At 54.9% G+C, this 21,366-nt stretch overlaps 2 protein-coding genes and 1 long non-coding RNA gene across 12 annotated transcripts; 2 read left to right on the plus strand and 1 right to left on the minus strand.

Moving 5' to 3' along the window:
• Positions 1-238: 238 nt before the first annotated feature.
• Positions 239-7,890, plus strand: ARHGAP9 (Rho GTPase activating protein 9). Of its 10 annotated transcripts, XM_030938472.1 has the most exons (18): positions 239-375; positions 681-1,014; positions 1,349-1,566; positions 2,439-2,660; positions 2,731-2,952; positions 3,145-3,237; positions 3,462-3,523; positions 3,657-3,747; positions 3,945-4,040; positions 4,180-4,278; positions 4,500-4,641; positions 4,726-4,833; positions 5,150-5,248; positions 5,420-5,497; positions 5,647-5,700; positions 5,955-6,089; positions 6,427-6,532; positions 7,454-7,890. In XM_030938472.1, the coding sequence occupies exons 2-18, from the start codon at positions 699-701 to the stop codon at positions 7,623-7,625; spliced, it is 2,313 nt and encodes a 770-aa protein (XP_030794332.1). In that variant the 5' UTR covers positions 239-375; positions 681-698; the 3' UTR covers positions 7,626-7,890. The 10 variants fall into 10 exon arrangements, with proteins under 10 accessions (XP_030794332.1, XP_030794331.1, XP_030794333.1 ...); XM_030938471.1 differs by lacking the exon at positions 239-375 and having other exon boundaries at positions 471-1,014; XM_030938473.1 differs by lacking the exon at positions 239-375 and having other exon boundaries at positions 471-1,014; positions 2,839-2,952.
• GLI1 (GLI family zinc finger 1) lies at positions 7,878-20,154 on the minus strand. Its single transcript, XM_010388961.2, has 12 exons — positions 19,905-20,154; positions 16,348-16,474; positions 16,050-16,142; positions 15,268-15,463; positions 14,881-15,025; positions 14,445-14,534; positions 14,216-14,353; positions 13,743-13,892; positions 12,316-12,480; positions 11,590-11,820; positions 10,441-10,708; positions 7,878-9,832 (listed from the first exon to the last, which is right to left on the minus strand). The coding sequence occupies exons 2-12, from the start codon at positions 16,445-16,447 to the stop codon at positions 8,088-8,090; spliced, it is 3,321 nt and encodes a 1,106-aa protein (XP_010387263.1). The 5' UTR covers positions 16,448-16,474; positions 19,905-20,154; the 3' UTR covers positions 7,878-8,087.
• On the plus strand, positions 10,695-15,638 carry LOC115899915. Its single transcript, XR_004059507.1, has 3 exons — positions 10,695-11,937; positions 12,430-12,638; positions 13,643-15,638. It is a non-coding gene; the product is annotated as an uncharacterized LOC115899915 (long non-coding RNA).
• Positions 20,155-21,366: the final 1,212 nt, after the last annotated feature.

A 21,366-nucleotide genomic window follows, 5' to 3' on the forward strand; every position in this document is an offset into this window, starting at 1 on the left:
CCAAAATTGTGTCCTGGATTGGGAGGGTGGTGATATTTTAACTCTCAATCCCTCTGTGTTTCTCCCACTTTGTCTTTCTTTCTAATTTGGTCTTGCTATTTATTTGGCTTTCTGTTTCTCTGTCACCATGTCTCTCTGAGTCTGCACAGGAAGCACGCAGCTATGGTCTGAGGTGATTGGTAACGGAAACATTGATGCTTGTGTAAATTTAATAAAGAATAACACACATTTTTGTCTTTGTCATTAACCTTGTGTCTCCCTGTTCCTGTCTCGAACCTGATTCTTTCTTCTTATCTCCTTCCTGTGTCCAGCTCAAGACTCCCACCACCACCCAGGACCAACTCCTGCCCCTGAATCTTCTGATGGGCCCCCAAGGTACTTGGAGGAAGACTACTGGCCTGGGTCATCTCCTCTAATTTCCTGCCTTGCCGGCCATGCAGCCCTGCTGACCACATCCTCTCTCACGTTACTTACATACTTCCTCACCAGACACCACCAGGAGTTCTCAGCCCCCAAAACCTGTCACTGATCCTCACCAGGCTGTCTGCTCTACCTTCTCCCCCCACTCAAGGGCTCCCGTCCTCACCTCCCTGCAACACTGCTCCTAGAACCATGTCTCTCTAGCTGGAGACAGCCAGGCCTGTTCCCTTCTGGGTCTCCAGTGTCCCTTTTTCCCGCAGGTGACAGTGCTGGCTACAATGCTGTCCAGCCGGTGGTGGCCAAGTTCCTGGGGGAGCCTAGGGCTGGGCCCCCGAAGCCCTTCTCGGGGATCCCAGCTCTGTGCCCTCTATGCCTTTGCTTATACTGGGGCAGATGGCCGGCAAGTGTCTCTGGCTGAAGGGGACAGGTTTCTATTGCTTCGAAAGACCAACTCCGACTGGTGGTTGGCAAGACGCCTAGAAGCTCCCTCCACCTCTCGACCCATCTTTGTCCCAGCGGCCTATATGACAGAGGAATCCATCCCTTCCCAGAGTCCAACTACTGCCATCCCCAGCCAATTGCTCTGGACTCCTGGTGAGTAAATGCTAAGCCCTCCTCCTTCACCTTCCTACCTCCCCTCACCTTCCTACCTCCCTGGCTTCTGAGAATTATTGGGAGGACCCCCCTCCCTCAAGCTTCTACTAACTATATTCTCTTGTTTTTCTTTGATCAGCCTACCTCTCACCCCCGCCATGGCATCCTCATCCCACTGCCTGTCCTCCTAGTCCCAAGGCTTCTAGGTCTCATGCCATTTTCCACATCCTGCCTCTGCCCTCCTTGTCTTCCCTGTGAGCTCCCAAGATGGGGGACCCAGTTACAACAACACCTCTGATCATCTGCCACCCACTCTCCCCTTTTCTGTTTCAAGGGCCAAAGTTGTTTCATGGTTCCCTGGAGGAGTTGTCTCAGGCCCTCCCAAGCAGGGCTCAGGCTAGTTTGGAGCAGCCTCCTCCACTTCCCCCCAAAATGTGTAGGAGCGTCAGCATTGACAGTCTGAGGCCCTGCCTTCTGAAGACTTTCCAGGAAGGACCAGGTGGAAGATCCCTCTCCCGGGAAGACTTGCCGTCAGAAGCCAGTGCCAGCACAGTGAGTCACAGCTCTTCTGAGCTGGGCCCTGTTCTAGGCACAAGACAGACAGCACCCCTGCCTTCGAGGGACTCCCCTGGGGATGACAAACACAAAAATAAATAAATAAGATAACCCTTGGTACTACTGATAAATCTACAAAGGCGATTTAATGTGGTGGAGAGTGGCTGGGGTGTTGCAGGGAGGCATCTGTGAGGTGACGGCATTCAGTTGACTCTGAACCAGGAGGAGAAAGAGGCAGCTGAGAGGCAAACTGGGTAGGAGGTGAGAAGGGATAGCAGGTACCAAAGCCCCGGAGGGGACAGGGAACAGGGAGCAGTGGAGGCACTGAAAGGCCAGCCCTGTGTTCTTCCTTCCTCCAGACTCCTAGCCCAGGGCAGGGTTTTTTTGTGTTCCGCTTGCCTGTGAGGCCACAGCAGGTCTCCTCTAGAGATGTGACTTGCTCAGCCCTTCCCTCTCTTTCTTAACAGTGGGTGGAAAGGGGCTCCTCCTGCCTTCTGTAGACCCTTCTCTGTCCTCTTTTACCTTGCAGGATATGAGGGTAGAGCACCCCCTTCAGCATTCCCCCCCACCCCCCGCGTACATACACAAAAAGCCTGTTCCCCTTTCCTGTGGCCCTGAGGTGGGGGTGGGGTGGGGGAGGCGGGAAGTTGGCAACAGGAAGTGAGGAGAAGAGCAAAGAAAACTGTGAGAGAGAGAATTTTTAAAAAGCAGCTGGGGCCTGGGGTTTCTCCCCCAGTACCTGGGTCACCTCAGCCTGGAGCTGGCGGTGAGAAGACGATGGGGAGGGAGTAGGAGGTGGGAAGGCCAAGAGAAGCATGGGAAGGGAAACCGGCAGAATGACCACCTCCTTCTTCCCCCTTTTCTGGCAGGCAGGCCCCCAGCCCCTCATGTCAGAGCCCCCTGTGTACTGTAACCTGGTGGACCTTCGCCGCTGTCCCCGGTCCCCACCCCCAGGCCCTGCATGCCCCCCGCTGCAGAGGCTGGATGCCTGGGAGCAGTACCTGGACCCCAACTCCGGACGCTGCTTCTACATCAATTCACTGACTGGCTGCAAGTCCTGGAAGCCCCCGCGCCGCAGTCGGGGCAAGATGGTGAGACCTTAACTCCTGCTTCTCCACTGTCCCCTCAAGCTCTTCCTTCCCCTACTGAACCTCAAGGTAGTGTGTTTTCTCTCTGGGGCTCTCAGAAGATCAGAAGAATCAGCCAAGTATAAGAAGGGTGTGGAGGTGGCATCTGGATGCAGCTTTATTTCCTCCTCCCCTAACCCAGAACCCTGGCTCCATGGAGGGGACACAGACCCTGAAGAGGAACAATGATGTCCTGCAATGTCAGGCAAAGGGCTTCGGATCTGACACAGGGACCCCAGAACCGCTTGACCCACAGGTAAGATTCCCCCCATTTCCCAATCACATGCAGAAAAAGCCAGCTTGTTATGACTTTCTGTTTTGTGTAAAACATTCTCCATTCCCCACCACACCCCCTGCCTCTCACCCACATCCCACCCCTCTTCCCCCTTCAGCCAGGGATCCCTGAGTCAAGGGTTTCCCCACCTGCTTCTCTAATCCTCTCCCCTAGGGTTCACTCAGCCTCAGCCAACGCACCTCGCAGCTTGATCCTCCAGCCTTGCAGCCCCCTCGACCTCTGCCGCAGCTCCTGGAAGACCCCCATGTGAATCTCCCATTTCTTTGTGAATGCCAAGATCCTCCCTGCCCCACACCCCCCCCCCCAATTCCTGCTCCTCAAAAACATCTTCCTCTTTCTGAATATCCTCTTACCCAGCCCTCCCTCAGCAACTTTAAGGGACTTCACTCCTGGGAGACCCCCTAGGGAAAGCCGTGGCCACTGTGGAGGACACAGGGTGACTTACAGATACCATTCCCTCCACTTCCCAGGAGGTGGAAAAGTCGGGTCTGCTCAACATGACCAAGATTGCCCAAGGGGGGCGCAAGCTCAGGTAAGAACCCGGAATACAGCTAGGGCCTGGGTTGTCAACTCCGTAGGGTAGAGCAGGGTGTTGGAAGAGCACCCTCCCCGTGTAATTCTAGAATGACCTTCACTACCACTACCTCCCCTCTCTGCCCCCGTAGGAAGAACTGGGGCCCGTCTTGGGTGGTGTTAACCGGTAACAGCCTGGTGTTCTACCGAGAGCCACCGCCGACAGCGCCCTCCTCTGGTTGGGTGAGTGTGAGCTAGGGGAGCCGGAGGGGTGAGGGTGCTGCCTCCGCCTCACGCCAATGTGGGGCGCGGCAGCGCGGAGGGCGGTGCAGAGGAAGGTAAAGAAGTGAGGAAGCCTCCCACCTCCTCACAGTCCACCGGGGAGAGGGAAGCATTGAAGGAAACAGCACCGTGGCCTCAGTTTCCTCCCTCATTGTCAGGGGCCAGCGGGTAGCCGGCCCGAAAGCAGCGTGGACCTGCGCGGGGCGGCCCTGGCGCACGGCCGCCACCTGTCCAGCCGCCGCAACGTCCTGCACGTGAGCGCCCTCCTGCGCGTCTCCAAGGCCCCACCCGACCCGAGGGCGCCCCCAATCTCCCGCGCAGGCCTCCCACTAGGTCTCCCTGCTTTTTATACTCCTCCCCGTTGACCCGAACGTTTCCCCGCCTGGCCCTCAGATCCGCACGGTCCCTGGCCACGAGTTCCTGCTGCAGTCCGACCACGAGACAGAGCTGCGAGCCTGGCACCGCGCTCTGCGGACTGTCATCGAGCGGCTGGTTAGAGGGGTGGAGGCTGGGAGGGAGGCTCGGGCCGGCCGGGACCGAGGGAGTGGGGTAGGAACTATAGGAATCAGGGGCGGTGGGGGCAGGGTGGGCTCGGTGGAGAGCCCTGGCCCGGGCGGGGCTGGGACGTGGGCCCCTGGCAATGGGTCAGAGTCCAGCTAGAGGTGCAGATTTCTCTCCTCTCTCACCTTCTACACGGCCCTCCCCGGGTCTAGGATCGGGAGAACCCCCTGGAGCTGCGTCTGTCGGGCTCTGGACCCGCGGAGCTGGCGGAGCTGAGCGCCGGGGAGGACGAAGAAGAGGAGTCGGAGGCGGTGTCCAAACCACTGCTGCGCCTCAGCAGCCGCCGGAGCTCCAGTGAGGAGCGGGCCGGGGAGGGAGGGTCCGGGAGCGCAGCGAGGCTCCTGGGCGCTCACGCCCGGCTCCACCTGTCTCCTGCAGTTCGGGGCCCCGAAGGCACCGAGCAGAACCGCGTGCGCAACAAACTAAAGCGGCTCATCGCAAAGAGACCGCCCTTACAAAGCCTGCAGGAGCGGGGTCTGCTCCGAGGTGAGGGGGCTGGGCCAGGTTCCTGGATAAGAAAACTCCAGCGAGGCTCAGAGTAGAGCTTCCCAGAACTAGACCACAGCCTTCTGTGACTACTGCTTTCCCACTACCCCAGATTCTTTAGAGGAGAAGCCGGGAAGACGTGTACCCCTTTGTCAGATTGTTTGAAGCAGGGGAAGGGGGTGGAGTGTATTTCCTTGCCCAAGCCTGGCACAGACAGCCAGGAGGACCAGCCTCACTTAAGGATAAAGACCTATGCTGAAAAGAGCTCCCGTGAGTGACGCTGGCACTGGCTTCCCGCCTCACTCTGCCTCCCCAGACCAGGTGTTCGGCTGCCAATTGGAATCACTCTGCCAGCGGGAAGGAGACACGGTGCCCAGCTTTGTGCGGCTCTGCATTGCTGCTGTGGATAAAAGAGGTCATTTTCTCAGAGACCCCAGAATTCTCTTCCAACAGGCTAAGGCGTAGAATTTTCTGCCTCCCCCATTCTACCTAGTCTTCCTACTGCCCTTTTTCCCTCCACCCTTATATTCCTCACCACACACACTTTTAAGCAGCAGTCCTCATCTACTCCTCCCTCATCTCCCAGGTCTGGATGTGGATGGCATTTATCGGGTGAGCGGGAACTTGGCAGTGGTCCAGAAACTTCGCTTTCTGGTGGACAGAGGTGAGAAGTTTTGTGGGCCAGTGGTTGTACTAAGAATGTGTTGCCTGAGAACCATGGGCGATTCTACATGAGGAAGCTGGCAGAGCAGAGAAACCGTCAGGCTGGAAGTGCATGTCTTAGCTCCTGATCTCTTCTCATTCATGTTGCAGAGCGTGCGGTCACCTCCGATGGGAGGTATGTGTTCCCAGAACAGCCAGGACAAGGTACTTACATGGAAGACCCCTCAAATCCCTAAAACTTCCACATATCCTCTTTGCTTCCCATGTATACCCCCATGTACCACTCCTGGGAGGGTTGTCCTCATCCCCACCTTAGCTACTTTGCCCCACTGCAGACCCTCTAGGCATTCCTATAGTCTACTTTGACTGGATTTCTCCAGAACTTCTAATCTCTCAGTCTCTAGATCTTTCTGACCTTTCATGAGCCCTGAAGCCCCTATACCTCCTTCTCCCTCCAGAAGGTCGGTTAGATTTGGACAGTACTGAGTGGGATGACATTCATGTGGTCACCGGAGCCCTGAAGCTTTTTCTCCGGGAGCTGCCCCAGCCTCTGGTGCCACCACTGCTGCTGCCCCATTTCCGTGCTGCCCTTGGTAAGGATTGGAGCTTTGGAAATAACCCTTGATATGGGGGACACGGGTGGTAAATAATAGAATAGAGGTTCCCTTATACTCTTCTTTCCCATTCTGACCTTAGAGATGGAAAATAACATTCAACTCAGGTGCCTACTCCAGGTGCTTTTTTGTGAATGTTTAGAGGGCTGAACTGAAAAGAATTATGAGGTAATAGTTGGGCTATGTGAAAAAGAAAGCTGTGCTAGATTTATGATGTCTTCCATGCCTGTAGGAAAGAGCAGTGAATTTATCCACCCTGTCCTAGCACCTTCCCTAACCTCACTACCATGCCTTTCCCATTACTCTCTCTTTCTAGCACTCTCCGAATCAGAGCAGTGCCTCTCTCAGATACAAGAATTAATAGGCTCAATGCCAAAACCCAACCGTGACACTCTACGGTACCTCCTGGAGCATTTATGCAGGTCAGGAAGACTGAACCTCTTTGTTCATGCTGGGGAAAGGTGGAGTGGGGAATGCCACAGGGACTCTGTGCAGGTGGAGTGAAGGTAGGGAAGCACCTAAGTTTAATGGGCAGGTGAGGAAACAGGCAACCTCTGTGCAAGAGCATATTACCAGGGTCAAAGCCTTTTTTTTTTATTTTTTTTATTTTTGAGACAGAATCTTGCTCTGTCACCCAGGCTGGAGTGCAGTGGTGCAGTTTTAGCTCACTGCAACCTCTGTCTCCCGGGTTCAAACGATTCTCCTGCCTCAGCCTCCCTAGTAGCTGTGATTACAGGCGCCTGCCACCGCGCCCAGCTAATTTTTGTATTTTTAGTAGAGACGGGGTTTCACCATGTTGGCCAGGCTGGTCTTAAACTCCTGACCTCAGGTGATTTACCCACCTCAGCCTCCCAAAGTGCTGGGATTACAGGTGTGAGCCACCACGCCCATCAAAGCCTTTAGGTCAAAACTTAAAGATCAGCATCAAGTGGGGAAATGGAACCAAGATGCTGTGAAAGAAATAAGGGAAATCTTGCCTCTCCCTTCCCTCTGCCTCTTTGTCTCCCATTGGGACCTTGCTGATGGCTTCCTTGGTTGAACTGGGCCTGGGCAGTGACTTCTGAGAGGGGATGGCCATTTGAATTAAAGACTCCCAAACCGTGAGCAGATAGAACTCTTGCAGCAGTCCCTAAAGCCAGAAGAGGCAGTTGTATCTTCAGGTTGTATCCTGAAGGTTTCTCCACTGGTCCATCTTCATTCCCCTTGTGTCTCCTTGTTTTTTTTTGTCACCACGTGGAGGAATCCCAGAGTGACCTCTTCCCTGCTCAGACCTTTGAAGGGTTAGATTGCTATGAAGTGGCAAGCTGCTGCCATATATCCCCTTCCTTGGCCTTTGCCCACAGGGTGATAGCACACTCAGATAAGAATCGCATGACTCCCCACAACCTGGGAATTGTGTTTGGACCAACCCTGTTTCGGCCAGAGCAGGAGACATCTGACCCAGCAGCCCATGCTCTCTACCCAGGGCAGCTGGTCCAGCTGATGCTCACCAACTTCACCAGCCTCTTCCCCTGACCCAGGGAAGGAAGAAGAGAAAACCTATTTCCAGTCATCTCTGGTGGTGAGAGGCTGGTGTTCTGTTTTGAGGACATCCCTTTAAATTTCCCAAATGACTGTCTCCATCTTCATGAGTGTGACTTGAGGGGTTGGGATGGGTGAGGGAGCTTCTCTAAAGAGGAAAGTGAGTGGATTAACCCCTGCTTCTCTTCTTGTTCCCTGTTATAATTCCTCCCCAACATAATAACACATAAAGTGGCATGTTGGTTGTTTTTTTTTCTGATGCAGTTCCTTTATTATCAGGAAACAGTGTCATTATCAAATTTCTCCTCAAAACATATACAGACTATACACAGCCCCCAGCCCATACCTCCCATCCCTGAGGCATCTTGTGCAGGGAACTGCAGCTGCCCCAATTTTTCTGGAAGGATAGAGACCCCTTAGGAAATGCAATCTGTGACGGATGAGATTCCCTACTCTTTAGGCACTAGAGTTGAGGAATTGTGTTTCCCCAGGCAAGGATCTCAGTAAGACACTCATATTGCCCACAGCCATGTTGGGGGGCCCAGAGGGAGATGGGGTATGTCCAGAGCTGCCCCCCTGATCATGGGAAGGAGGAGGACTCAGTCCCTGGGCCTCATCCAGAATAGCCACAAAGTCCAGCTGAGTGTTGTCAAGATCAAGAGAGTCCAGAGGGTTACATACCTGTCCTTCGGGAGGAGGGTACAAGGCAGGACCCCCTCCTAACCTGCCCACCTCAGGATGGCCACAGCTGGGGTTTGTGCCTCCCACTTTGAGGGGCCCATAGCAAGTGGGCAATGGGGGCAGAAGTCGAGGTGGTGCTGCTGCCCTATGGGAAGCCCTGTTTGCCCCCACTACAAAATTTTCATGGCATGGTGAAGGGGTGGGATAGGAGCCTGACTTGTGATTGGGCAAGTTGGGTCCAAAGCCAGGTCCGTATGTGGTCACCGGAGCTTTAGCAGGGCTTGGGCTAACCTGGGAACCCCCCAGAAACTTGGGACTCTGGTAGGAAGGTTCCTGGGCTGAGGCATCTTCCCTGCCCCCACCCTCCCACAGCAGCTCCTGTTGAGACTGAACATAATTACACACAAGCTGAGCCTTGAGCTGCCCTGTGGAATGGGTGGGGGAATCAAAGTCCAGGCAAGGCCTGGGTTCTGAAGGAAGATAATCAGGGGGTGGCTGGGTATAGGGGCCTGACTGGAGATACTGGGGAGGAGGGGGCTGGGGGTAATGGGAAAAGAGAGGCTGTGGATGTGGGGGCCCCTCACTGGGGTGGGCATTGAGACAGGGTGCCAGTCCTGTGGAGTCAGACCCTACTGGGCACCCCTGTTCCGGCTTGACTTGCACTTGTCCATAATGTTCAAGTCGAGGACACTGGCTGTAGGCTCCACCTAGAGCCTTGGGGCCTGGGTACAGCCCAGAGTGGGAAGGGAACTCACCCCATGTTTCTTGGGTGGGGTCATGATATAAGGCCTGCTGGGGACAGGGGTTGGGGCCATAGTTGGTGGGTGGATCAGGCCCAAGAGGCAGAGAGCCTGGACCCCTCGCTCCATAAGGCTCAGCTGCTGCCCCTTCAGGTCCCCCAAATCCCAGAGTATCAGCAGGTGGGAAGTCCATATAGGGGTTCAGACCACTGCCCATTATGGAGGTCCCAACTTCTGGCTCTTCCTGTAGCCCTCTAGTATCCATGGCAGCATTCTCAGTGATGCTGGGGGACTGTGGTGAGTAGACAGAGGTTGGGAGGTAAGGATCGAAGTTCTGTCCTCCCCCTGCCACAGTGGGTGGTGTATGGACACAGCCCAGGCTCTTGAACCTCTGGACTCTAGCTGGAGCAGGATGGTCAGCAGCCCGGGCTGGGTCACTGGCCCTCCGGGTGACCCCTGCATTGGGGTTGTATCCTGGATACTCGGCTCGGCTTCTCCAAGGAGGCATGGGAAGACCTCCTATCCGATCCAGGCTGGATGCTGCAGTGGGCGGAGTACCACCCCCTCTGACTGAAGCATATCTTGCCCGGAGCAGGTAGTGCTGAGCAGGCATAAGGCCAGGCAGGGAGGATGCTCCATTCTCTGGTGGGGAGCCAGGGGGAAAAGGAGAGGCCAGGGAGGAGCGGCGGCTGACAGTATAGGCAGAGCTGATGCTGCTGGAGCTGCTGCTGCGGCGGTCAAGAGAGACTGGGGGGCCCACGCGGCGGGACACAGGGGTACCTGCAAGTGATGGGGAAAAAAGGTAGGATGGTCAAGGAGTCTCTAAATCTCACCCTGCCTCTTCCATGCAACAGCCTTGTCCTAGATTCCCAGGGATAAGCTCATTATCCCTAACCAGTCAGTTCTGTCTCCTACTTCTTCCATGTCTATTCTGTTTCTGGGTTACCAAAGATTCAGGGTTGCTATGAACAGTTGTGCAGGTTGTATGCTGCACAATCCTAGGGAACAGCATTCGCATCATAGCCTTTGCATACTTGTTTGTTTATTTTGTTTTGTTTGAGACGGAGTTTCGCTCTTGTTGCCCAAGCTGGAGTGCAATGGGACAATCTCAGCTCACTGCAACCTCCTTCTCCCAGGTTCACGTGATTCTCCTGCCTCAGCTTCCTGAGTAGCTGGGATTACAGGTGCCCGCCACCATGTCTGGCTAGCCTTTGTGTATTTGTACATCACAACTATTTTCTGATAAACGGAAAGTGTATTGAGGAAGGAGATCTTTTTCTAATTATACAAAAGTGCCGTGTGGCAGTCCTCAAGGGTGACTTCCTCCTCTCAACCTCAGGGCAGGTCCAGATCTCACCTTAGCCACACCTCCCACACCCAGGTCTCACCAGTGTGGGACAAGCTGGGCAGTTTGAGACCCCGGGTCCCTATTGGCCGGAGTTGATGCAGCTGGTCCAGCCTGAGGTTCTCAAGGCGGCGAAGAGTGGATAGACCAGTGCCAGCAATGCAAGGCCCCTCGTCCAAGCTGGAGAGGTCTTCAGTGCTGCCCCCCGCATTGCCAGCCATTTCTACACCGCTGTCTGTATTGGCTGCACTGCCTGCCGGGGAGTGGTCACTGCTGCAGGATGACTGGGCCCCAGGACTTGGCTGTGGCTTCTGTGGAGAAGATGAGGTCTGAGGGCAACACCCTTCCCCACAGCTCCTTCAACTTGATGAGTGGCTGAAGCCTGTGTCCCAGTGACTGCTGGGGTTCCAAGGAAGTTTGTAAGTGTAGAAAGGGCTAAGCAGGTAAGAGATAGGGGAGCAAACTGAATGTGAGACGTTTGATGAGAAGAACTTAGGCTGGAGCACGGACTGGCTGGACTCAAATTCTTGCTCTTAGTTCTATGACCTTGGGCTATTTCTCTATGCCTGAGTTTCTTCATCTGAAAATGGGACAAGTGAGTCCCTTTCTCATGAAGTTGCTGTGAGGAGTACATGAAATTATACATGTAAAAGCCTTGGAACATATACTAAGTGCTATTTAAGCAAGAGTTTGGGTTGGATGCATTGGCTCATCCCAGCACTGTGGGAAGCGGAGGTGGGAGGATCGCTTGAGGCCGGGAGTTTGAGACCAGCCTGGTCAACATAGCGAGACTCCATCTCTACAAAAGAAGAAAAATTAGCCAGGCATGATGGTGTGTGCCTGTAGTGATCACTTGAGCCCAGAAGTTCAAGGCTGCAGTGAGCTATGATTATGCCACTACACTCCAGCCTGGGTGACAGAGCAAGACCCTGTCAGAAAGAAAGAGAGAAAGAGAGAGAGAGAGAGAAAGGAAGGAAAGAAAGAAGGAAGGAAGGAAGGAAGGAGAGAGAGAAAGATTCTAGAATCTCTAGATTTGGGGAAGCCCAAAGAGCAACACTAAGACAAGAGACAGGCAGACTGGTCACAGAAGAGTGATTTCTATAGGAGGGGATGGATGGGTTGGGAAGTAACTAGAAAGACGTCCACAGGGTGGGCTGGGGTATGGAAGTGAGGGTTGCCTGGGCTCTCTCACCATGGCACCCTCTGGCAGAGTCAGTCTGTTCTCCTCCCTGATGGGACCTCCTTCCCGCTCCCTCTTGGGCTCCACTGTAGAAATGGATGGTGCCCGAGGCAGGGGGCCATCCCCACGATGCCGTTTGGTCACATGGGCGTCAGGACCATGCACTGTCTTGACATGTTTTCGCAGCGAGCTGGGATCTGTATAGCGTTTGGTGCAGCCAGGGAGCTTACACACATACGGCTTCTGTTGAGTGCAGAGTGGAGACAAAGGCAAATGGATCAAAGTGGAAGAATGCAGAAGAAATGGGAAAAAGTGATGACAACACGGGGGACAGGGGAAGAGCACACAGCACCAAAGGAAGTAAGGAGGGTTGAGGCCTGGGGTGGGAGTCAAAGATGCAGAGATTAAGTGGAGGGTTAGGAAAACTGACAGCCTGGGAAAGATGAGGAGGTGAACCCAAGGCTGTGAGGTCCCATAAATCCAGGGGATGGAGGGATCAGGGGTCTGCTCTAGACAGCATATTTTAGGTTAGCCCTTTGGCTGGTTAGAGGTTAGAGGTAGGAGGAGGAGTGGTTAAGTGGAAATTCTGGGTTTCAGAAAAGCCTTTTCTGGGCAAATTATGTGGGGAGAGGGACTCACCTCTGTGGAGTGGGTGCTGGGCTAAGGGATTTCTTATGGGGCAATCTCCCTGGTAGGTAGCTTCTCAAGAGGGGAGGGTCTCTTAGTTGGGGCATTCACCTCATTGGAGTGGGTCCGATTCTGGTGCTTGGCTCGGTCACTGGCATTGCTGAAGGCTTTACTGCAGCCCTCATGCTCACACATGTATGGCTTCTCACCCGTGTGTGACCGCAGGTGCGTCTTCAGGTTTTCGAGGCGTGAATATGACTTCCGGCACCCTTCAAACTGGGGGACATGCGGGGTTCAAAGGATAGTTCTCAGACAGAGGACATGGAGATGGAAGGAATCCTCAGTCTCCAAAAGGACACACATCAGAGAATATAACTCAAGACGAAAGGCACTGGGGCTTTGAGAGAATTCCCAAAACTAGGGGACAAGGGCAGGTAAGAACTTGGGGAAGGGAAGCAGTTGGAGGCACTCTCCCTTTGGGAATATAAAGATGCTAGAGCATCTTCTGACCAAGCCAGGGCAGATTTCCCTGCATAGAGATCTTACGCCGTCCCAAGATGGGGTCATCTTGGGGGAACGGGCTGTTGTCCTTGATGCAGGGTTTATCCATTAGGCAGAGTAATAGGCACAGTAATGAAGGCCGACACTTTAAAGAGGCCCACGAACATGTTTTAATGTCTTTTTTTTTTTTAATTTTTTTTTTGAGACGGAGTTTTGCTCTGTCGCCCAGGCTGGAGTACAGTGGCATCATCTCGGCTCACTGCAACCTCCATCTCCCAGGTTCAAGTGATTCTTCTGCCTCAGCCTCCCGAGTAGCTGGGATTACAGGCACACGCCACCACGCTCAGCTAATTTTTATATTTTTAGTAGAGAAAGTGTTTCAACATATTGGCCAGGCTGGTCTCGAACTCCTGACCTTGTGTTCTGCCCGGCTCAGCCTCCCAAAGTGCTGGGATTACAGGTGTGAGCCACTGCTCCCGGCCTGTTTTCTGTTTGTTTGTTTGTTTGTTTGTTTGTTTTGAGACAGAGTCTCACTCTGTCGCCCAGGCTGGAGTGCGGTGGCATGATCTCGGCTCACTGCGATCTCCGCCTCCTGGGTTCAAGCGATTCTCCTGCCTCAGTCTCCCGAGTAGTTGGGATTACAGGCGGCCAACACTACGCCCAGCTAATTTTTTGTATTTTTAGTAGAGATGGGGTTTCACCATGTTGGCCAGGCTTGTCTCAAACTCCTAACCTTGTGATTTGCCCGCCTCGGCCTCCCAAAGTGCTGGGATTACAGGCATGAGCCACTGTGCCCAGCCCGGCCTGTTTAATTTCTTTTAAAATCAAGCAGGAAAAAAATGAGCTTTTACATCCAAGAGTGTTTTAATATATATCATTATATTCATCTTTATGCCAGCACAGTCACACAAACATTATTTTTAATATTTGTTTATAGAAGAAAGGACTTACAAAAGCAAAAGTCTGCCTTGGGCCCTATCTTGAAGGAGAGCCCCGATTTAGGAAGAGACCCTGGACTTGGGACCCTGGTGCCTCACCGTGCACTTGTGTGGCTTCTCGCCAGTGTGTCTGCGCATGTGCACCACCAGCATGTACTGGGCTTTGAAGGGCCTCAGCTCCCTGGAGCAGCCCCCCCAGTGGCACACGAACTCCTTCCGCTCCCCGTGGATGTGCTCGCTGTTGATATGCTGAGGGAGAAGATACAAAGGCTCTCCGAGGCTCCGCCATGCCCCCAAGGTCCAGAACAGACCTTCCCTCCACTCCCTGTTCCTCTTCCACGACTCCACCTCAAGGAGGAAGAGGCAGGAACAATATCATATCTCACATCTCAGGTCTTCCAGCTCCCTAAGGCAAAGTTACAACTTCTGAGCTTCTGCCTACCCAACTGAGCATTCAACCTCAGTCTCCTCTGACCTCCTGCCCTCAGCCAGATTCTACCATGTCCCACTCAGAATCTCCTCAAGTTTCTAAAGTTTCCGGTTAGCCATTCCTGTTACCCCCTGGGGCTCACGTGCACCAGCTGCTCTTGGGAATCAAATTCCTGGCTGCAGCCATCCCAACGGCAGTCAGTCTCATACACAGATTCAGGCTCACGCTTCTCCTCTCTCTCAAGGTCCTCTCGCCCATCCAGCATCCCCAACAGGGAATCCTAGGGCAAGAGAGGCAATCTTAGGGTCACTTGGGTGACAGCTTTAGTTTTGCTCAGGTCCTAGAGGTAAAGCTCCCGCCCATCCCCTTACCTGTATGCCTGTGGAGTTGGGGCTGGACATATCACCTTCCAAGGGCTCCTCCCGGCACTTGCCAACCAGCATGTCCAGCTCAGACTTCAGCTTCCCCAGGGGAAGAGGTGACGGTGATGAGGGTGGAAGTCAGCAGAAGGAAGAGTAAACCAAGCCAGGTCTTCCTGCCCTAAGTGCCCCCACCCAAGCAGCTGGAACCTTCTGGGTTTGGAAGGGACTTCCTTCTCAGACTACACTGGTGAATGGGATGGGCAAAAGATCCCATTTGGAAGTGTCTGACTCAACTGCAAGGAGTGAACCCCAGCACCCACACTTCTTTACTTTTCTAGTACTGAAAACTTATAACCCTTGTCCTTCCTTCACCTTTCCCCTACAGAATCCACCACCCACCCACCCTGAGCTAAGGGAAATCAGGTAGCAATATGGGGACTCTCACCTGGCAAGTTGGGAGGGGTCCCCGGGACTGAGGGTGTGGGATCATCCCACCCCGGACGGAGTCATGGGGACCACAAGGCTGGACTCCGAAGGAAGGTGAGGGCCCTTTTTGGTGATTCATCTGGGCTGGGAATCCCAGAGACGGGCTAAGGAGGAGAGAAGGCAGTTACTTAAGACAATCTGGAAGTCTCAGGAGGGATTGGGCTATTTGGAGGATTTCTGGAAGACTTGGGATTTGAAGTGGTTGAGGCAGTCCCAGGGAAGTACTGAGGAGGGTTGTCCTTGAAATGACAAGGATTCAAATAGGGTCAGGTGGTTTGAGGGCTTGAGACTTTTAATGGACTTGGGTAGGGGCTCTAGGGGCCTCTTGGCCCGGGGCTGACTGCACCTCATGGTGCTGATGGAGAGATGGCCATAAGAGCCTCCTGGAGATGTGCATCGCGAGTTGATGAAAGCTACGAGGGAGCTGGGTGAAGTGCGGATAACCGTCTGCAAGTCCAGGCTGGCGTCCGACAGAGGTGAAATGGACAGTGCCCGCTTCTTGGTCAACTTGACTGCACTCCGGGAAGAAGAAAAGAGTGGGCCTGGGGCAGGAGACAGGGGAGATGGATATGGTAAAGGGGCATGTCTCTCCACACACCTAACCTATAGGTCCTGACTTGGCAAAACCAATGAGACTTGAATCTGCTTTGCCCTACTGATCCTATGTGTGACTTTTTTTTTTTTTTTGAGACAGAGAGAGAGTCATGCTCTGTCACCCAGGCTGGAGGGCAGTGGTGCCATCTTGCCTCACTGCAACCTCCGCATCCCGGGTTCAAGTGATTCTCCTGCCTCAGCCTCCCCTGTAACCAGGATTATAGGTGCACACCACCATGCCCGGCTAATTTTTGTATTGTTAATAGAGATGGGGTTTCACCATGTTGGCCTGGCTGGTCTTGAACTCCTGACCTCAAGCAATCTTCCTGCCACAGCCTCCCCCTAAAATGCTGGGATTACAGGCGTGAGCCACCACGCCCAGCCCCATCTGTGATTTCTTGATCACATCAAGCTCTGACGCCTCACATCTCCAAACATCTCCTCCTCCAAGTGAGATCCCCTGCCCTCCCACTTTCTCTTTCAGAACAAGTCAGAGAGGGGCAGAAAGGGAAGAGGTGTTGCCTGAGTCCTCACCCTCGGTGCAGCTGTTGGTCTCTCTGGCTGGCCCATAACTGTGGGGGCCGGACATGAGGTTAGCTTGGTGGCAGAAGGGCAGGCCAGACAGTTCTAGAAAAAAGAGACAGCTGGAATGGGAATGGAGGACATGTAAGCCTTACTTTAAAACCCCAGGCAGGACCTGATCCCAGGATTCCAGGTCCATATGACATGGGGCCTCAAATCTTGTAGACAGGAAACTGGCATGGGGTGGGGATGGGCCCAAGTGGGAGATCTGCCAAATCCTCAAGGCCCAGGAATTGGTATATACACTGACCTTCTGTCCCCACACTGGGGGCCCCCTGACTGGGGAGGGGCCGGAGACAGCAGGGCTCGCCATAGCTACTGACTGGTGGTGGGGTCATCGAGTTGAACATGGCGTCTCAGAGGAGGGTGTGGGGACACTGCAGAAAGGGAAGGTAGTTATGAAGGTGGAGGCAAATAGAGACGGTCAGACAGCAGTCTCAGGCACTGAACCCTGGGCAGAGCATCCCTGGTGTCCCCAGCCCCTCTAAGACATGGGCCACGGAAATCGAGTTGAAAAGAGCATCACTGGGCCAGGCACGGTGGCTCACATCTGTAATCCCAACATTCTGAGAGACAAGTGGGCGAATCACCTGAGGTCAGTTCAAGACCAGCCTGACCAACATAGTGAAACCCCCGTCTCTAATACAAAAATTAGCCGGACATGATGGCGGGTGCCTGTAATCCCAGCTATTCGGAAGGCTGAGGCAGGAGAATTGCTTGAACCGGGAGACGGAGGTTGCAGTGAGCCGAGATGGCACTACTGCACTCCAGCCTGGGTGACAGAGTGAGACTCCGTCTCAAAAAAAAAAAAAAAAAAAAAAAAAAAAAGCGTCACTCAGCCAGGCAGGGGGTAAGGGGAAATGTCCCAGAGAGGCAGAGGCAGTCTTATAGTCTGTGTAGTCTGGGGATCTTCTTGGGAACTGGTGGGAGCTTTGCCTGTGTGGTCTGTGTGTAGAGGGCATGTTTTGGACTAATTGTGCCTATATTAACTTCAAGTGATTTTAGTAACATGGGCCCTCTAATTCTTCTTGTTCTAACCCTGGGCCGGCTTTGAGGGGTGGGATGGAAGAACACGTGTGATGAATCTGACTTCAAGCACTGGGCCGCTCTGCTTGAGCCTGTTTCCCCTTCTCATACCCCTCTTCGGGGACAGCCCGTGTACAATCTCTGCAGTGTCCAGCAGAGGGAGCCCTAGCCACAGTCCCGACAGAGAGGCAGGTGGGGCCAGGAGGCAGCACAAGCGATCTGCCCTCTTCTTTTAGGCAGAAAACTCTGTAGAGGAGGAGGTAAGGTTGCTGAGGGGTCTCCTGGGTCTGTTGGGTACAAAGGTGAAAGCTGGTGTTATTCTGGGGTAGTTTAAATCGGGTCCAACTAATCTTTTTGGTCTCTGTTTTGGGGGAACAGGAAAGGAAGCATGAGGGGAGACTTGAGAGAATAAAAAAACAATGTCGTCGTTATAAAAGAGCAGCGAGGAAGAAGGTGCTGCGGTTCGTTTTTCTCCTCAAACTCCAGTTTTGATTCCATCCCGGGTTTTCCGGTCTCCTGAGAATGAGGGTGGGGTGGGGCGGGGTGGGGTGGAGAACCACCGGGAGCGGGCCGGGCCGGCCGGCGCGGTGGGTGATCCCGGGATGCTGGGATTTAGGGTGAGGGCGGGGTGAGATGGGGAGCGGAACCCGGACCCCGCGACCCAGTCCGAGCCCGGCAGCCTGGGCTGTACCCTTCCTAACTCCTCCTTTTCCAGCCGAGATGCAGATCCCGCATCCAAGACCTCCCAACTCGACCTTGGCACTAATGTTGGGGGCGGGGGGCACAGCTGGCTGGCAGCTGGATGGGGGCGACACTTCTCCCGCCTCCTTCCCTCTATGACTCACCCAGGGGAAGGAGGCAAGTTCGCAAATAATCCCCCAAACACTAGAGACTCCCCCAAACTTGCCTACTCAGTCATCTTACTGCCCAGCCGCCGAAGAGCCTCCAAGGAAATGGGGCGACATCCCTCCTCGCCCACGCGTGCCACAGCCCACCCACATCTCCCCTTCAGACTAGTAAAAGGAAAATGTTGCCAACTTTTTTAGCTTCGGTAAAGTTTTTCTGGGGTGTGAGAGTTCGGGATGGGACAGGGAGCTCTAGGGTTCCCCTGCCGGAGCCCCAAACCATCTTCGGTGTCTCCCTGTTTTCCAGCGTCCCCCTCGCACCCCCGCTCCCCAACTCCCAGGAGTCGGCTCCGCCCCCCTACTCCCGGTCCCGCCTTCCCCGCCCCCGTGCCTCCTCGGCCCACCCAAGTCGCCGCCGCAGGCACTGGCTGCAGACGACTCTGCTCCCCCCGCCCGCCCCGGGAGCCCAGTCGAGCGAGCCGTAGGGGTGGGGGCTGAGGGGCGGGACACATTCTTCCTCCTCTCAGCGCATCCGGAAAGCAGGCAGTGGCGCCCAGGGGGGCACTACTGGAGAGTGGGGGGGTTCCCGTTGATGAGGTGAGAAAGGGAGAAGAATCCAGAAAGTATGAGGGAGAGAAAGGAGAGAAAGTGACTGGGTCGATAAAATTAGGTGTGTATGGGGAGGAGGAGGGGTCAGGACACCTTAGGTTCCTGGTTATCGCAGCTGGTTTCCCAAGGGTTAACCCCTCCAGACCCCCGGGAACCCCCTGGTGACGTCAAGGGCGGGGATGCCAGGGAGATAATGGTGGAGGGGGAGAGGTCTCTGGACCCCGCCCCCTAGGGAAAACCACCCTTATTCCGACCCTTACATCTCCCCCGGGAAACCGCCCGCCTTCTCCCGCTACTGGAACTTAAAGACCTATCCTAGAAGACCACAGCTGTCCAGAACCCTAAAACCCTCAGTCCCCAGGCTCTACGGGGTCCCCTTTCCCTAATCCTGTCCCGAAAGCTAGCTGCCCAGGGCTGATTGTTTCGGGGTCATGGGGCCTGAAAGAGGATTCAGAGCGGGGAGCAAGGGCAGGCAGGGTGGTCTGAGCCAGAGGAGGGGCCTCGATCCCCAGCTCCCGTTTGGGCGGGGGGCCAACGGGGATACACAGGCTGGCAGTGGCCAGTGGTCCCGCCCAGCCCCGGTAGGGGTCTCCCTGCCGCTGGCTCCCGCTGCCCCGGTGGTCTTAAGGTCAGTGGGTCAGGACAAGGTCTCCCCGGCTCCTCCTGAGCGCCTTGCCCACAGGCCTTGGGACTCAGGAGTCCAAAATTGCCTGGGGTCATTCTAGGGCCTTCACTAGACCTTGGACAGCCCCCACTCCCAGACCCCTTCCTAGTCCAGAAGACACTCCTTTCCCCCAAAATACAAGCATCCACTGGCACATCTGTCACAAGACAGGTCAAGGATTCAAGCCTGGCTGGCCCCTAGTACTGTTGCCTTCCACACACCCGTCCCCACCCCACCTGGAGCTCCCTCCTTTGCAGTCCCCTCCTTTCAGGAACACTGACATCTTTCTGCCCCACGCGCAGACACACACCTGGAGTTCCCTCTCTACAACGCAGACCTCCAACTAGCCATCCCTCCAGGCTCTTCAGCTCAACCGCATAAAAGTGAGATATTTCTAATATATGGGAGAGGCGGAGACAAAGACCCACGGTTCCCTGAGACAGAGATACACAGACTGACAGAAGAAAAAAGGGAAGAAAAAGAAGATTCAGAGAAAGATACAAGTGATAAATTTGGAGTTTCTAATGTCTCACTCCAGACTCTCCCACCCCTATTTTGCCTCTGTGTCCCGGGTCTGGGATAAGTCCCTAGGAAGCTGAGCATCCCCTCAGGCCCCCTCCCCCACTGCTCCCAGGTGGTCCCCCGCCTGCCCCTCCTTCTCACCTCTGTCTGGGCGCTGGGCTCGGGATGCGCGGTCCAGGGCTGGAGTCTGGGCTGGGGGGTGTGCGGTGGGGAGGGGGGGCGGAGAGGGCCACGGCAGCGCAGCCTCGGTGCCACCCCCACCCCCCCAACCTGGCCCCCAGCCCTCCCGCCGGCCCAGCCCGCCGGGCCGCAAGCCCGGACCACCCGCGAGAAGCGCAAACTTTTTTTTTCCCTTTTGCAAAAACTTTTTCTCGCTCCAGCCGCTGGCGCGCCGCCGCTCTTCCCGCTCGCCCCTCACCTCCCTTCTATTTCCCTCCCTCTTGCCGTTCTGGAGGATGAGGCGGGGTAGCTGGAAGCAAGAGAGGGGGTGCCGGGCTTATTGCACCCCCAGGACCCCCAGGATCCTCCCCCTCCCTTGAGGGACCCTATACTGCCTACGTCCCCCCAACCCCCTCCACACCCCCCCCCCCCCCCCGCTGAACACGCTGCTGTTGGTAGGTAGTAAATCCCGGCTTGGATTTTTGGATCGGCTGGTCCCAAAGAGGCTCCGACAACCAGATTGAGGAAAATATTGCGGGGCAGGGGGAATTGAATTCAAGAACGATAATAGTGGAGGTAGGGTAGTCGCCTTTGGTTGGTGCTAACTGAGCATTCTGTCATCCTGTGGTTCATCGGCAGGCCTCACCCTTTGGATGGAACTTGGAGCGGCTGGGGCAGAGCTGGGGTTTGGGGCAAATCAAGTTGAGGGGTTGGGGGCTCTGGCAGAAGGTGAGGAGTCTATGGAGCATAAAAGCAAGGAGCAGCGGCTGAGGCTCTGGATGCAGGGTGTGTGTTCATGAGGTCACCAAGGAGCACTGGGACTGAAGCCCCTTTCCGGGGAACCCGGGCTCTGCGTCTCGAAGTTCTGGAGACTGAGGCCCCTCTGCACCACGCCACTGCAGGCTCTAGCCGCTCTTCCAGGCTTTCTGCTCCCTCTGCTGGCCGTTCTCACACATGACACCCGCTCGGAGTCGAAGCAGAAGAGCTGGGGGAGCTGAAGGAGGAGCCCAGGTCCCCTCACTAAAGCCCATTTAGAAGCCCAGGAGGTGGATAGTGAGCTCAGATAAACGGAGAGGCAGAGGTTGCTATGCCCAGCGGTACTGCCTGACAGGGAAGTGCCCTGCCTCTTTAGATTTGCGTTGCCATCGTGACTGGATATAGGGGAGGGGCAGCATTTCAGTCTCTCTGATTTTTTTTTTTTTTTTTTTTTTTTGAGAAGGAGTCTTGCTCTGTCACCCAGGCTGGAGTGCAGTGGCCAGATCTCAGCTCACTGCAAACTCCGCCTCCCGGGTTTACGCCATTCTCCTGCCTCAGCCTCCCGAGTAGCTGGGACTACAGGCGCCCGCCACCTCGTCCGGCTAGTTTTTTGTATTTTTTTAGTAGAGACGGGGTTTCACCGTGTTAGCCAGTATGGTCTCAATCTCCTGACCTCGTGATCCGCCCG

Source organism: Rhinopithecus roxellana, chromosome 10 (genome assembly GCF_007565055.1).
Source record: "Rhinopithecus roxellana isolate Shanxi Qingling chromosome 10, ASM756505v1, whole genome shotgun sequence".
Classification (NCBI taxonomy): domain Eukaryota; kingdom Metazoa; phylum Chordata; class Mammalia; order Primates; family Cercopithecidae; genus Rhinopithecus; species Rhinopithecus roxellana.

Excerpts from the sequence above, each read along its gene's own strand:
- ARHGAP9 (XM_030938472.1), top strand. The coding sequence starts at position 699 with ATGCTGTCCAGCCGGTGGTGGCCAAGTTCCTGGGGGAGCCTAGGGCTG. Across the intron at positions 1,015-1,348 it reads CCAATTGCTCTGGACTCCTG|GGCCAAAGTTGTTTCATGGT; the intron begins GTGAGTAAATGC and ends TTCTGTTTCAAG. Across the intron at positions 5,498-5,646 it reads TCGCTTTCTGGTGGACAGAG|AGCGTGCGGTCACCTCCGAT; the intron begins GTGAGAAGTTTT and ends TTCATGTTGCAG.
- GLI1 (XM_010388961.2), bottom strand. The coding sequence starts at position 16,447 with ATGTTCAACTCGATGACCCCACCACCAGTCAGTAGCTATGGCGAGCCC. Across the intron at positions 15,464-16,049 it reads GACCAACAGCTGCACCGAGG|GCCCACTCTTTTCTTCTTCC; the intron begins GTGAGGACTCAG and ends CTCCTGCCCCAG. Across the intron at positions 14,535-14,880 it reads GACCCCTCCCAACTTGCCAG|CTGAAGTCTGAGCTGGACAT; the intron begins GTGAGAGTCCCC and ends CCCCTGGGGAAG.